Source organism: Planococcus citri, chromosome 5 (assembly GCF_950023065.1).
Source record: "Planococcus citri chromosome 5, ihPlaCitr1.1, whole genome shotgun sequence".
NCBI classification, from domain to species: domain Eukaryota; kingdom Metazoa; phylum Arthropoda; class Insecta; order Hemiptera; family Pseudococcidae; genus Planococcus; species Planococcus citri.
In genome coordinates, this window is record NC_088681.1 from 13,469,679 (window position 1) to 13,483,157 (window position 13,479).

General features: G+C 35.5%; 1 protein-coding gene across 1 annotated transcript in view; it reads right to left on the reverse strand.

Annotated features, from left to right (window-relative positions):
* cysu (Curly Su) overlaps positions 1-12,204 on the reverse strand; it is a 44,113-nt gene extending 31,909 nt beyond the window's left edge. Inside the window, exon 1 of the mRNA XM_065368905.1 lies at positions 11,257-12,204. Within this exon, the coding sequence (XP_065224977.1) occupies positions 11,257-11,282 (26 nt within the window). The 5' untranslated portion in view covers positions 11,283-12,204. The remainder of the gene's footprint in view (positions 1-11,256) is intronic.
* Positions 12,205-13,479: the final 1,275 nt, after the last annotated feature.

A 13,479-nucleotide genomic window follows, 5' to 3' on the forward strand; every position in this document is an offset into this window, starting at 1 on the left:
GCAAGCAATGAGCATAAGCAGTATCGCAAACCAAAATTTTAATACCATTTTCACTCATTACACGAATCCCATTCCCAATTTTGAAATCACGCCCGAGTCATCACGTTTTGATACGCTTTACACCTTCATTTCATACCCACCACACTCTACAGTATGACCCTAAAATACACACACACATCTCCAAAGCCAGCATTACAACCACGCGAAAAATACGCACAGTGATCGAGCAGAGCAGGAGGCAGAGAGCAAAACGTGATCACGATATACAAGCGAGATAATGTGGCTCGTATTTCAAAACACAAATTGCATGATTTCGTTTAATTGTTACACAATCTCACCAGGTATATAGGTAGGTACGTAGACCTATGTATAAGTATCTGTCGTCCATAACGAGAAAGTACTCGAATCGTTCTTATACTACACTGTATGTCTACGTCTATGGCGATTGCCCCCTCTCCCCCTAGCTTGCCATAGACAGACACGCGTTGCTTTTCAAACGCCTACTTTCGACCATTATAGTACTCGTAGTACCAACAATGGTCAACGACCACGACCATAAGCTCGGCTTGTCTGCTCTGTACTCGTACTCCAAGTTGCGTAAATCTTGCTCTCTCGAGTACCTATATATCTATTAACAAAACCTCTGCGCAATATTATACGACTACACAATAAATAGGTAAGGTACGAGTACGATCCTTCGTTACAATTCCAGCGAGTACTTCTTCTTCTTCGATCGTGATAACAAAAATTACACGTCTGTTTCGAACAATACCTTGTCAATCGGTTGTATACTAATTGCGGTACCATCCTTGTGCTGAGATGCTTCTTCAATACGAGAGAGCTCACAGATATGGTACGAGTACATAGAGGTCTTCCGAAGCCAAGAATAGAAAGAAACTTTCATGAATCTTAAGACATCCAAGTTTCTATTAGCCCATGCCCACGTTTGTATTTCTCATTCGACAACAATAACAGTACGATGGTGTATGTAACTTTTACTCACAATAATGTTCGCAATTATGACTGTATCTTTCTCATCATTGTTTGTTTTTTTCATTTTAAATAAGTGGATCGTATTGTTTCCCTACAGGTATGGATGGAAATTCCAACGAATGAAGTTTGGATACGATAAAATTGCAGATATCAATGTTTCTGATTTCAGAAGGGTTCATGGAGGGGGAGACGAGGGTCAATGGTCGAGTTATCTTTAAAGAAATGAAACGTATGATCTTAAATGGAAGGAATGAAGGCTGGAAATAATTTGGAGAGCAGTTAGATACATTTTTGAAAGAAGTTCAAACAGAAAATAAAATCAAAATCCGATTCAAACTCCACGTTTCTGAAAAAATGCGAGTCAAAATTGTTGAAAAAATGAGAAATTACAAAAATTTGGCTAGACTGATAAAAAGCACTGAAAATATGTATTTGTTTTAATGTACTGAAATATTACGAAAATTGCTTTGAAAAAGTCATCTATAAATCATAAATGCAAAGTCCGTCCTCAATTTTTTCAAAAAGAGTGACTTTAGGAACCCTAAAAGTCCGGGAAAATAACCAAACAGAAACCCAAAACTATCAAACAAGAGACCAGCGTACCCGCTGGTCCAAGATAGTTTTTGCCTTATTGCGTTTTGTGTTTCTTTTTATGAGAAATAAGTAGTTTATTCAACTAGGGAGTAAAATTAAATTATCGCCTGGGTGCTGTTAAGATTAAGAAATGAGAAAAGAGATTTTTCAAATCAAAAGTATACACCTGTCAGGCAGGGAAAAAATGCGAATTGCTACTGTTTTTTAGTGAGAACTAAGAACTTGAGAAGGGAATTTTGAATTTTTTGTTCTCAACTTCGCCGTTTGGCGTTTTGTATCATCGTCGTTTGGAATATGAAAAAAATAAAAATAAAAAGGGACCTTTACAAATTGATAAAATTTACTAAAAGAAATAAGAAATAACTTTGACAACAATAAATTCTGTGTTTCAACTTTCATCGTGTTAATTTCATTTAAACGTACAAAAAAATATGAAAATATTGAAAATGTAATTTGTCTCAGTTTATAAAATTTAGTCTCGCAATCGGTTATTACGAATACTGATCGTTGATTGGTTTTACAGAAACACTTTTCTCTGATTGGTTATCTATTCAAATACTGTACGCTAATTGGCTTTTGGCTTTCGGCTAGAAGTGTAAAATTCGTGAATTTCATGGAGTGTGGAGACTGATTTTGGAGAAAACAATATAGTTTTTCGTGACCAGCGCAAAAACTATAAAAAGTTACAAAAAAAGATGGGAAAAAATCGGTAAATTTCAATTGAATTGGTATATTAGAAAAAAAATTCGAAACAAAACATTCCAATTAAAATAAATAACGATAAAATTCGATCGAGACTTCGAAAATTTCAGCAATAATTAGAATTTTTTGGCAATTATTGGAAAAAGTGAGAATTTTTTGACAGTTTCTGAAAAAAAAGGAATTTTTTTTGGTAATTTTTCTAGTAAAGTAGACTTTGAGAAGTTCAGTAAAAAACATTGCTTTTTGGCAATTTCTGGCAAAAAAAACAAAACTTGGACAATTTTGATGAAAAAAGTGACCTTTTGGCAATGTTGAACAAAAGCAAGACTTTTAGCTAGTTTTGATAAAAAACGAAAGTTTTACGATATCCTCTATCAAAAGACAGGGGGTTTCAGTAATTTTTAGTAAATAAGTTTGATTTTGTGGCAATTTTTGACAAAAAAGCAAGACTTTGAAAATGTAGGTGAAAAGCGTGAATTTTGATCAATTTTTGGCAAAATACAAGAATTTAATAATTTTAACAAAAAACTAGAATTTTTGACAACACATAATCTAGTAATTAAAAACATCCCCTCCTCCTCCAAATAAACTGATCGTTTCACGCAATTTTGGCGGAAAAAGTGAGATTTTTCGCTATTTTTCCATAAAAAAATGAACAAATTTTCGGATATTTTGACAAAAAGCGAGGTCTTTAGCTATTTATGACAGAAAACAAAATTTTGACTTCTTTGGCAAGTGAGATTTTTTTGCAATTTTTTGATGAAAAAAACAACAAATTTTTGGAAATTTTGACAAAAAGCAAGGCTTTTAGCTATTTTTGACAGAAAACAAAATTTTGACTTTTTTTAGCCATATTCATCAAAAAAGTTCAACTTTTTAGTACTTTTTGACCAAAAAAAACAGACTTTAGCAAATTTTGGTGAAAAGCGTGAATTTTTGTCAATTTTTGGCAAAACGCAAGGCTTTGTTAATCTTAGCAAAAAGCGAGACTTTTTGACAACAGTTGGCAAAAAAATGATCTTTTTTCGCAATTTTCGTTGAAAAGGCGAATTTCTTTGTAATTTTTTTATTACAGAAACATGAAACTTTTTGAGCAATTTTGACAAAAATTAATTTCGCAAAATGCAGGATTTCGAGGCAGTGTAGCCAGTTGGAAAAGAATGAACATTTTGTTTTCTTCAAAAAGTAGCGTCAAGATTTTGAAAATTTTCTCAAAAAAGTAACTAAAGCAAAAACAATTTTAGAAAATTTGGTCAAAAATTACGATCAGCACCTTTGGTAATTCAGTAACTAGGTGCAAGCTCTGCAGAACTTGCGAAAATAAGATTAAAATATTTGAAAATTCATAAAAAATGAGCAATAATAAATAAAAAGTGCAATAAGCTTACGTAAAAGTTGCAAAAATGAGCGAAAACTGGATCAAAACTATCTGTAGAAATATCATAAAAACAGCCCAAAATATGTACAAAAAAAATCGTTCAATACTCGAAAAAACCTGTTTCAAAAAACATTGGAATTACTGAAAGTATAGTTGGTAATTTGAAATAAAATGTAAAAAATGTTAAAATTGAAAATTGACGAATTTTTCCTCAATAGATATTTAAAAAAAATGCCTCGAATTTACGATCATACTTGGTAAATTTCAGTAAACGTTTTGTATTTTTCTCAATTATTGAAGATTCGTTCTTCTTTTAGCTTTTCTAAAATAAAAAACTGACATTTTTTTTTCAAATTCGATACTTAAATGAAAAATTGACATTTTCAGCAACAATAGGTAACTTTTTATCAAAAATTGATAATTTTTTCAAAACATCGACTTTTTAATTCAAAATTACCTAGAATTTTTTCAAACCAAAAATTGACTTTTCATCAATTATCGACCATTGAAAGCAACCATTTGTTATCAAAAATCGAGTATTTGTTAAACATTTTCAAAAACTCAAAATTTGACCATTTTTTCAAAAAATTAATTCTTCAATCGCCAACTGGCATTTTTAAAATAGAAATTCCACATTTTTCATCGCTATTTGAAATCTTTTCAAACATCATCTCTACGAAAGACAGAACCCCCATCCGCGACATTTTCTCAACAAATCCGAAGTTACACCAAGCTCGTTCAATTTCCCATTTGTCAAACTTCCAAGTTGCAACTTTACGTTTCTCGATTTACATTCCACGTGCTTCGGCGATAATTACGAGCCAACTTGTCCCAAACACGTCGTTTAATTCGCGGTTTTACAACTTGGAAGCAAAAGGGAGATATTCTTCATCTCGTTTCAACTTTGCAACATACACGAAGCAGCAAAGATTGAAGAACTTGTACACACAATAATAAGGCAGGCAAAAGTTCATCTATAAGATGTTTCTTCTTTCTTCATCCTCGTCATGTTTATCGCACAAAAGCTACATATATACGTACAATATAATCCTACGTTTCTATTAAATTCACTGGAGCATTAAACACAACTCTGTACTAAAATGTAAGTATCTCTTTGCTTCCAGCTTTGATTAAGAAATAAGGAACTTTCGCGTTAGCACACGGAAGCGTGGTCGCTCTCGCTCGCGTCATCTCAACTCGTATATTACCCTATACTCTTACATGATTTATGCAACCGGTGCCCGAGTGCCATGCGCCGCTTCTTTCCAAGTCCGCGTGCATCAACAGGTTCAGGTGGGCGGCGCGCGCAACGCAACTCTCACGCGTGATCCGGTTTATCGCTTTGTATCAGTCGGCGCAACTCCACTTTCTATTTCAATACGATGCGGCGACGCGCGTTGCAACGGTACCTGCGTGTAAACTAACGCACTTCTCGACGCTGATATAATATCCACAGATGAGGAGGAAGGGGGGGGGCAAAAAACGGCGCAATTTACTGTACAACGTCGTCGTTGTCTGAGTCTGCGTCGTTGTTGTTGACAACTTTCGCCCATTTAAATGCACACGCCGCATGGCCAGACATCCATATGGCCCTTTGTGGAACCTTTCTCCTTTACCACAACGCACCGGTTCCACGAGAACAGCAAATACAGTGAAAATTGCCCGGCTCGTTTCCGATCTGTGGGTAGAATAAAAATGGCGATGGTGTAATATACAAATACACATTATGTACTTTGATTTCTTCCAGTATCTATAGTATGTATTACAAATACCAACGACCGATCGCGATGGATCGATTCGAGGCACCAAACCACTTGGTTATGTAATACCTAGACCATGCCTTCTGCAAAACTGGTTCATTGGCGAGATATCCACTAGTCGAGATATTATTTGATTCGCGATTCGTCCTCAGGAATAATTCGAATCTGCGGAATTTTTCGATTTAGAAAAAGGTTAAAAACATTGGAACGAGCTACTATATCGAGAAGATAGGAAATATTCGAGTCTTGAGGTTGCAACCAGTTCCATATGTGTGCAGCAGGTCAGCAGGGTGTCGATTTTGTCCATTTTGGGGGTGGGGGGGGGAAGAAGGAAATGATCTTTTAGCAGATTTCTGTTGATTTCTTGTTTGAATTGAGCTGTGTTTCTACCACTTATGTTACCAAGCGCTCTTTGACTTTGTGTTGATGATGCATTGTTTTAATGTTGATGCAGGGTTGTGCTTCTTCTGGTCTCTTGACTTTTTTGAATTCATATCTTCGACATTGGTTCTTCTTCAATCTTCAACACTGGAATATATATTACAAAAATGCCACTTTTTGATGTTAAAATGACCTACAATGATCTGGATGAGAAATTCAATTCAGATCTACACACAGTTGATTATTTTACCAAACTCTAAAGTAAGGTTCCTATCCCTGTAACTCTGCAACGAGAGAAGATAGAAGAAAAACAAAACCAGATTCGGATTCTACAAACATTTTACCATTTTTCTGCATATTTACCCTTTAAGTTGATACTAACATTTTGGCAAAATTCAAATTATGTAAGAAGAAGGGATGGGGGGGGGGAGAAGATCTAAAATACAAGGAAACATGCACACAGAACTCCATAAAACTCTCCAGATCCACAACCAAAATATCTCTTCGTCCCATCCCAGCTCCCCACGACCCCCTTTTTTGGTGAGCAAATTCTCCATCTCTAACAGCGTTTCTTTGGAGTAAAACGAATTCGTTACACATACTCTGCGATACCCTATTAGCCTTCGACTGTGTTTAACATTGAGAAAGACCGTTTACATTGTGGAAAAAATACCATCTAGGTAATTGCACCTCCTTTATCCGCGTTATTTGGCAAAACTCCCATTACCAACCGGTACCAGCAGCAACATTGGCGAGTGGAACGTTCAGTTTCAGTTCGGAGTCTTTTACATAACCGACGACTAAAGTACCTATCTGGATATAGAGATAGGTAAGGTATGGGCATGGGCACATAACGCAATCGTAATCTCTGCTAATATAAGTATACATTTTACGCCAAGTGTACGTTCGTTTCAACATTCCCATCATCCGTGAACGAGAGAGTGAGTGAAATTTACTCTCTCGATTGACCAGTCGTCGTCGTCGATCGCGTATTATGTATAGAAAAAAGCGGAAGGTAACGTAATAACGCCTATGGATACATGCCTACACAACGTACTACATAGCTTAGATACCATAAACATCGACTATACTAGGTACTCAATACACGAGCCTCATTTGCAGAGGAATGGGTTTGGGTATCTCCGCAACATGTACATTTTTTTTTTAAATAGTAGATATGGCGAAATAAACCGTCATTCATTGGCAACATTGTCCAACCTATCAGCACACACTGAAACGTAATTAAAACACGACCCCGATTAACATACTTCAAATTAAGGCTCAGGTTTTTTTCTTCTTCTTTCCTTCTCTCGTTCTGTGTGTTACATAATCCACCTTCATCATCGTATATAGCGTTTTTATTACGGGAAATGAAGTGTAAGAGTTATGACGAAGAGTATCGCGCGACGTGAATTAAGACCGGAAAGAAGAAAGGGAAAAATGACCGTAAATAACTTTCACCCATTCGGATAATTGCCTCTTTATTATTACGCTCGTATACGTAAATATAATTTACAAATTAGTCAACTTTGAAGGAAAGGTGTACAGGTAAACGAATTAACGTCGTACGTCACGAATAAATCAACCTCGAGGCGAACAGCTACCTTCAAAAATATCTTAATACCGAAATAAGCGTATAAAAAGAGTAAGGGGGGGGGGGAATCCTAATTCAGACTGCATCGTAGCTCAAAAAAAAAAAAAGCATTGAACGATTCCGCAAAGAATAAGTACAGATTCGTTGTTATTTTTTCAAACACTTTGGGAAGCTGAAAATTCAGTATGGACTATGGACGTGGCCCAGGTGGAAATCGGCGCCAGTGGCTTGGCGTGACGATGGAGGAATTTCAAGGTGAATCGACAATCGTGGATCAAGTTGCTCGTGTCGAATTTAGATCAATTAATAATGCAGCTAGATGGAAATAATCGTAACAACGAAATTCGATGGTTGATGAATACGAGCTCTGATGAACAATTATTTTGGCAAGTTTTGCCTAAAATGTCTAAAATTAGCTAAAAATTGGAGAAGAAATGAACAAAATTTAATAATTCAGGTTGAGGCTGATTTTTTTTGGATCTGGGATCAGAGATTTGAAATGAATACCTGATCAGTGATTCAGATGGCTGAAAATTGAATTAAAAAGTGCACAAAATTCAACCATTCAGGAATGAGGCTGATTTTTTTGGATCAGAGATCAGAGATTTGGAATGAATAGGTGATTAGTGATACAAATTGATTTCTGGTACTCTACATTGAATTTTACAGAATTTTTTGATTGGAATTTTGAGTTTTTTTTACACAATTTATAAAATTTTCTCTCGTCGAAAGTCAAACCATGCATTCCATTGAGAAAAAAAAACTTTTGATTTTGGGCTCAGTTCTAAAAATTGATTCAAAATCATGATTCGGATCGCGTATGACGATACGTGATTCAAATACCAAATCATATGCCTCGTGGGAACATGATTGAAATTCGAATCACGATTCGCTCAACCTCCGATTCAAATCATGCCCAGCCCAGAACCATCCCACATGAATTTCAATCCAATATTAAAATTATTCAACTGACGTTATTTTTCGAAGATCTCACATCATCTGAAACTGGCAGAAAAATTCAATCTGCTAAAAAGTGTGCAATAAAAATTGAAATCATGATTAAATGGGGCTGATTTCAGAAAAAAATTCAAATATTGGCAGTAAACCTTTTTTTTTTTTGAAAAAAATCTTGGAAAAAAACGATTTTTGAACAAATGAAAAAGGATGACCTTTTGATGACTTTTGGATGACTAAATTTCCACTTTTGGGAGACCTTTTTTTTGAAATTACTTTTCAAAGAATTTTTTGCCCTAATCGCTGAAAAAATGATGAAAAAAGTCCATCGCGCAGAAATTCCATCAAATTTTGGTAACATGGAAGTTATTTCTGTAGCAATCTAATTTTTTTCACAAGTTTATTAAATTTCCATTCTTGATCTATTTTTTGCAATTTTGCATGATTTTTTCTCCATAACTGAGCATTTTTGCAATTTTTTGGTTAGTTTTTTTTTCAATGTTTAATCAATGTTTGGCCAATTTAAACAATTTTTACGACATTCCAACAAATCAAATTTGCGAGCCATGTTCGTAAAATTTTGCTCAATTATGATAATTTTTTCATCAATTTAAGGTAATTTTCAGTAACTGGGAGGTCAATTCAACAATATTTTCACACTAATTTTTGCATTTTTGAAAAATTTTCATTCAATTTTGAGAATATTTGATCCATTCTTGATTATTGTGTCCAATTTTTGACCAAAAGGATGACTTTTCGACGACTTTGATGACCTACAGTTCAAAAGGATGAGTTTTGATGACATGACAGACACCTTGAGACTACTTAAATAACACAAGGAACATTTTAACAAAAAAAAAAAAAATCGAAAAATTCAACCCTTTTCTCATCTCTATAAACATTAAAATACTTAAATTTTTGGAATTTGTCAAATTTTTACACAGAATTTCTTAAGAATTCTGTTCAGTGGTCTTCATATCTGCAAGTTTCACAAATAATCGAATGGGAACCCCTTAAAAAATGTCTAACGTCAGCAAACATTCCAAAACAGAACATTTGGAAGATCGGCAAAGTCAGGAGGGGGGGGGGCAGACAAGCATCTCTATGAAATCCATTCTAGAATTTTCAAAATTCAACCTAAAAAAACCTCAAACTTCACTTTTGTAATGAAACTTTTTTTTTTTCAAAATTCAGAGAGGGAAGAGGAGAAAAAGTCAGCTTTTTAAAAATTCAAACAATTTGTCTTTTTGAAAGAACATTATTTCTGCTCATGAAAACTCAAAATGATTTTTGTTTTTTCGACAAATAAATTTGAAACAAAATCACAAAAATTATGAAAATTCAAGTCGAATTGCTCAAAATTTTGAAAACATATTTTAAAAAATCCCCCCTGCCCCCTTACATGAAAAGTATTCCACGAGATATTATTTTAGGCGTCAGTTTTAAGATTCCTCAATTCGTAAAAATAAAAGCAGAATACTATGACCAACTTTCAACAGACTTCGAAAGAGAGAAAGAGAGGAGAAGAAATTGCATAAAAACTCACTTGAGGTCGATTAGAATCTCACAAATTTCATATTTTCAAACGACACGCGACACTGATGTCTCCATCGACTTGTTTTATCTCTCTACAGATCAACGATTAAATTCGATGCGGTTTTTAGAAAAGAAATCACCTCAGTCGAGAGAGCTTAATCTCGGTTGCAATCAGACCTGGTCAACGGGTCAAGATATAGTCACCAAAAAACACCCACGGTTACTCAGAAAATAGATATCTTTCACCAAAAAAATGGTCTAATTTGAAAAAACCTCGCTTTTCCAATTCAAATCACGAGCAATTTTCTCAAAATACATCACCTACGTCACTACTCCTCGTCCTCCTCATCATTCAATAAGCTCAATATAAAGAACAAACGTCATAGCCCAATAAGCATAGACGACAATGAAAAAGGGAGTACCTGGTTCGGACACTACTTGGTCAATTACTCGAGTATTTTAAACGTTTTGGTAATTTCAAAAAACAATTACTACGAAAAAAACTCGGTTCGGTTGTTCGAATAAATTAAATTCTCGACAATTAACATTCTTTGTCCATCAGTGTAGGAAAAAAAATACAACTTTCACACACCATTACTTGCACACTCGAAAAAAAGAAAAACTTTCAGCAGATAAGATTGCGTAAAGTGGAAAAAAAAGTATAATTAAATCTCTTCTAAAATATAATGACACGTTTCCCTAATCTCATTATCTGTACAATTTCGACGATATTTCTATTTTCTACGAATTTACAGAGACTAGAAAAATCTATTTTTTTACGTACTTTTCAAAACATATCCGCTTAATAGGAAATAATTTCCAATACACGAGGAAAGTCATCAAACCAAATTAATCCTTTGAGATTTCAATTCACTCAATCCTGCTAATTAATACGAAAAATCTTCCCCTCGGACCAACTTCACCCACTTTATTTATCTATATCTATAGGAATTTTTCATCTGAGATTGTAAATTGCGAATCTAAAGACAATAGAGATCGACGTATAAAAGCTCGATCGCCCACATGGCCTGATGAAATTTCACGTCCGGCGAAAGCCAAGCTAAGCCAGCTATTTAGTTGCCCACGTTCGTCATCACGATCGAGACGACTCCTCATACCCCATAGGGCGATTTTCTATTCTCTTTATTCGCTCAAACTGCGGGATACTTAATTAATAATAATAATAATCGTCTAGATCTTCGGGCCAAATACATACATACGTAGGTATAATTTTCTCTATAAATACATCGCCATATCCACAAAAGAGAGCTATATAAATTAAAGGTCACCACAGAAGCTCCCATGTGAATGTGACAATGACAATGAAACTTTTATACTGTAGTCGTAATAAAAAAATAATTTACCTCGTTTGCATTTTAACCAGCGTCATTCTGGTTCTCAGGTGTTGACGTGTAAAAAAAATTCAATTCACGACACTGCGAGCTCGTTTTCGATGATTCGGCAAAACAGAAATCAAAAAATGCCCAAAGTCGAGGGTGGAAAAGAAAAACGAACCAAAAAACGATTTAAAAATTCATCGAAAATTGGCGGATGATTTCAAACACGAAAAAAATTTACGACTATCGACCGAATGGCAGGAAAACTCGATATGATCAACGGCGAATACGGATGATGGTTTCACTTTATTTAAAAATTCCGTCTAACGTAAAAGTGTATGTATAGCGAGACTGAAAAGAGACCTGTTTTAATAACCATATATATATAGCACACAACCTGCATGACTATTGCCTTTCACTTTTTTCTTTCTTTTTTTTTTTTTCGTAATGTAAACGTCATCGTAGGCCCCGGCTATACCATCGTCCGTAGATCTCTCTCCTTTTTCCTCCTTCGACAACGTGTATGTTGTTCTACCTCCACACGATGCCCTCCACGTTGCTCCTCTCCTGTATCTGTGGAGCTGCTCCAGCCACCAGCAGCATCTGAAAGCACCGTACATTGTACGAATGGCGATGGTGGCGGTGGCGGATGGACGGACGAAAGGACGGATAGATGGAAAAACGTGAATTGATAAATTTATTCCACACGCGGTATTACCTACATTACGGCAGCTATTTTATAATTTTCGTCTAATGCCAGAGCCAATGCTGTAATACACGGAGAGAATGCTCCAAGACTAGCAGCTCTCTGCCATCCAACTTGAGCGCCGTCATCGTTGTCGTCGTCGTCGGACGTACGGATAGATGAATACAGGTGCCAGGTGCTACATATGTACATTCTAGACACACAGAGACAGTAGTTTCATCCATCTACAGTGTAATAAAATGTTTCTTATATTCGAACCGGTATTAATTGCAATAATATCGAATCATTTCCATTCGTCAAGAGAGGTTCCCAAAAGGGGTACTCGTGTAGAGAATGATAACGAGGGAATACGATTCGCTATTATTATCGCTGGATCCGAAAAACTCACACCAGAATACATTTTCCACTTAACGAGAAACCTGATTCATATAAGATTACCTGCTGAGAAGAATTTTTTCCGATAAATGCTCTTTCCAAGAATTAACACCTCGGAGACGTCAGACGAATTGGCCATAAAAATGCATAAAACGAGTCGTGGCAGACAGGCTGTGCGCTGGGGCGTTGACCAATACACTCTTTGGGATTGTTAAAAATATCCTATTCCACCTCTATTACACTTTTTGCTGACCATTGTGACATTCATCTCATTTTTTGATCTCTTGAAGAGCAGAAGACTACTCAATACCTCGAAAAATTGTATAAATCTAGGGGTGGTGGAGCATAGGAGAGGTCGAATCGAAAAAACAACGTCATATTCGTGTTCAGCACCTTCGAAAACATAGTATTCGACACATCACACCATTTTGCTGGTATTTTCAAATTTCGAGCCACAGGAAGGGGTTCTGGGGGACATGGAAGGGGTCAAATCAAAAAAATGACATCATATTTGAGTTCAGCACCTTCGAGAACCTAACAATCGACATATCACATGACTTGAATATTTTTTTCAAAATTTTGCCCCCAAATTAGGGGAGGGGGTTGGTACCCTAAATTGTGAAAAAATGCAATGGGTGTCGGAATTTTGTTTATGTTTTTTTTTATTACCTCCGTTTTGATCTTAGGTTTTCTCTAAAATTTGGGGATATTTTTGAACAATGATCCTATTTTTTTTTCAAAATTGCACCCCCCCCCCCCATCAGGGTCAAAATGTCAAAAAAACACCAAAATCATGCGACATATCAAATAGTATGTTTTCGAAGCCGCTGAATACGAATATGACCTTATTTTTTAGATTCCACCACTCCAACGTGCTCAACAACCCTCTGTCACATTCCAAAATTGAAAATATCGACCGAAATGAATCCTATCTCGACAGAAGTCATTTTACTCATTTTTCGTACAAAAATTCGGCCAACAACAAAACACAGAGAAGCCCAGATTTATTTCTAGGAAATATTTACCGCGCTATAAACTTGCTCCTGGAATTATTAGTTTCGTAATGAATTAACAAAACAAGAACAACACAATAATATGGGTAAAGAGATCTTGTTTTGATCGATCGATCGTTTCTCCGCGAGCGATTACCTCGAAAGTTCTTGACCAAA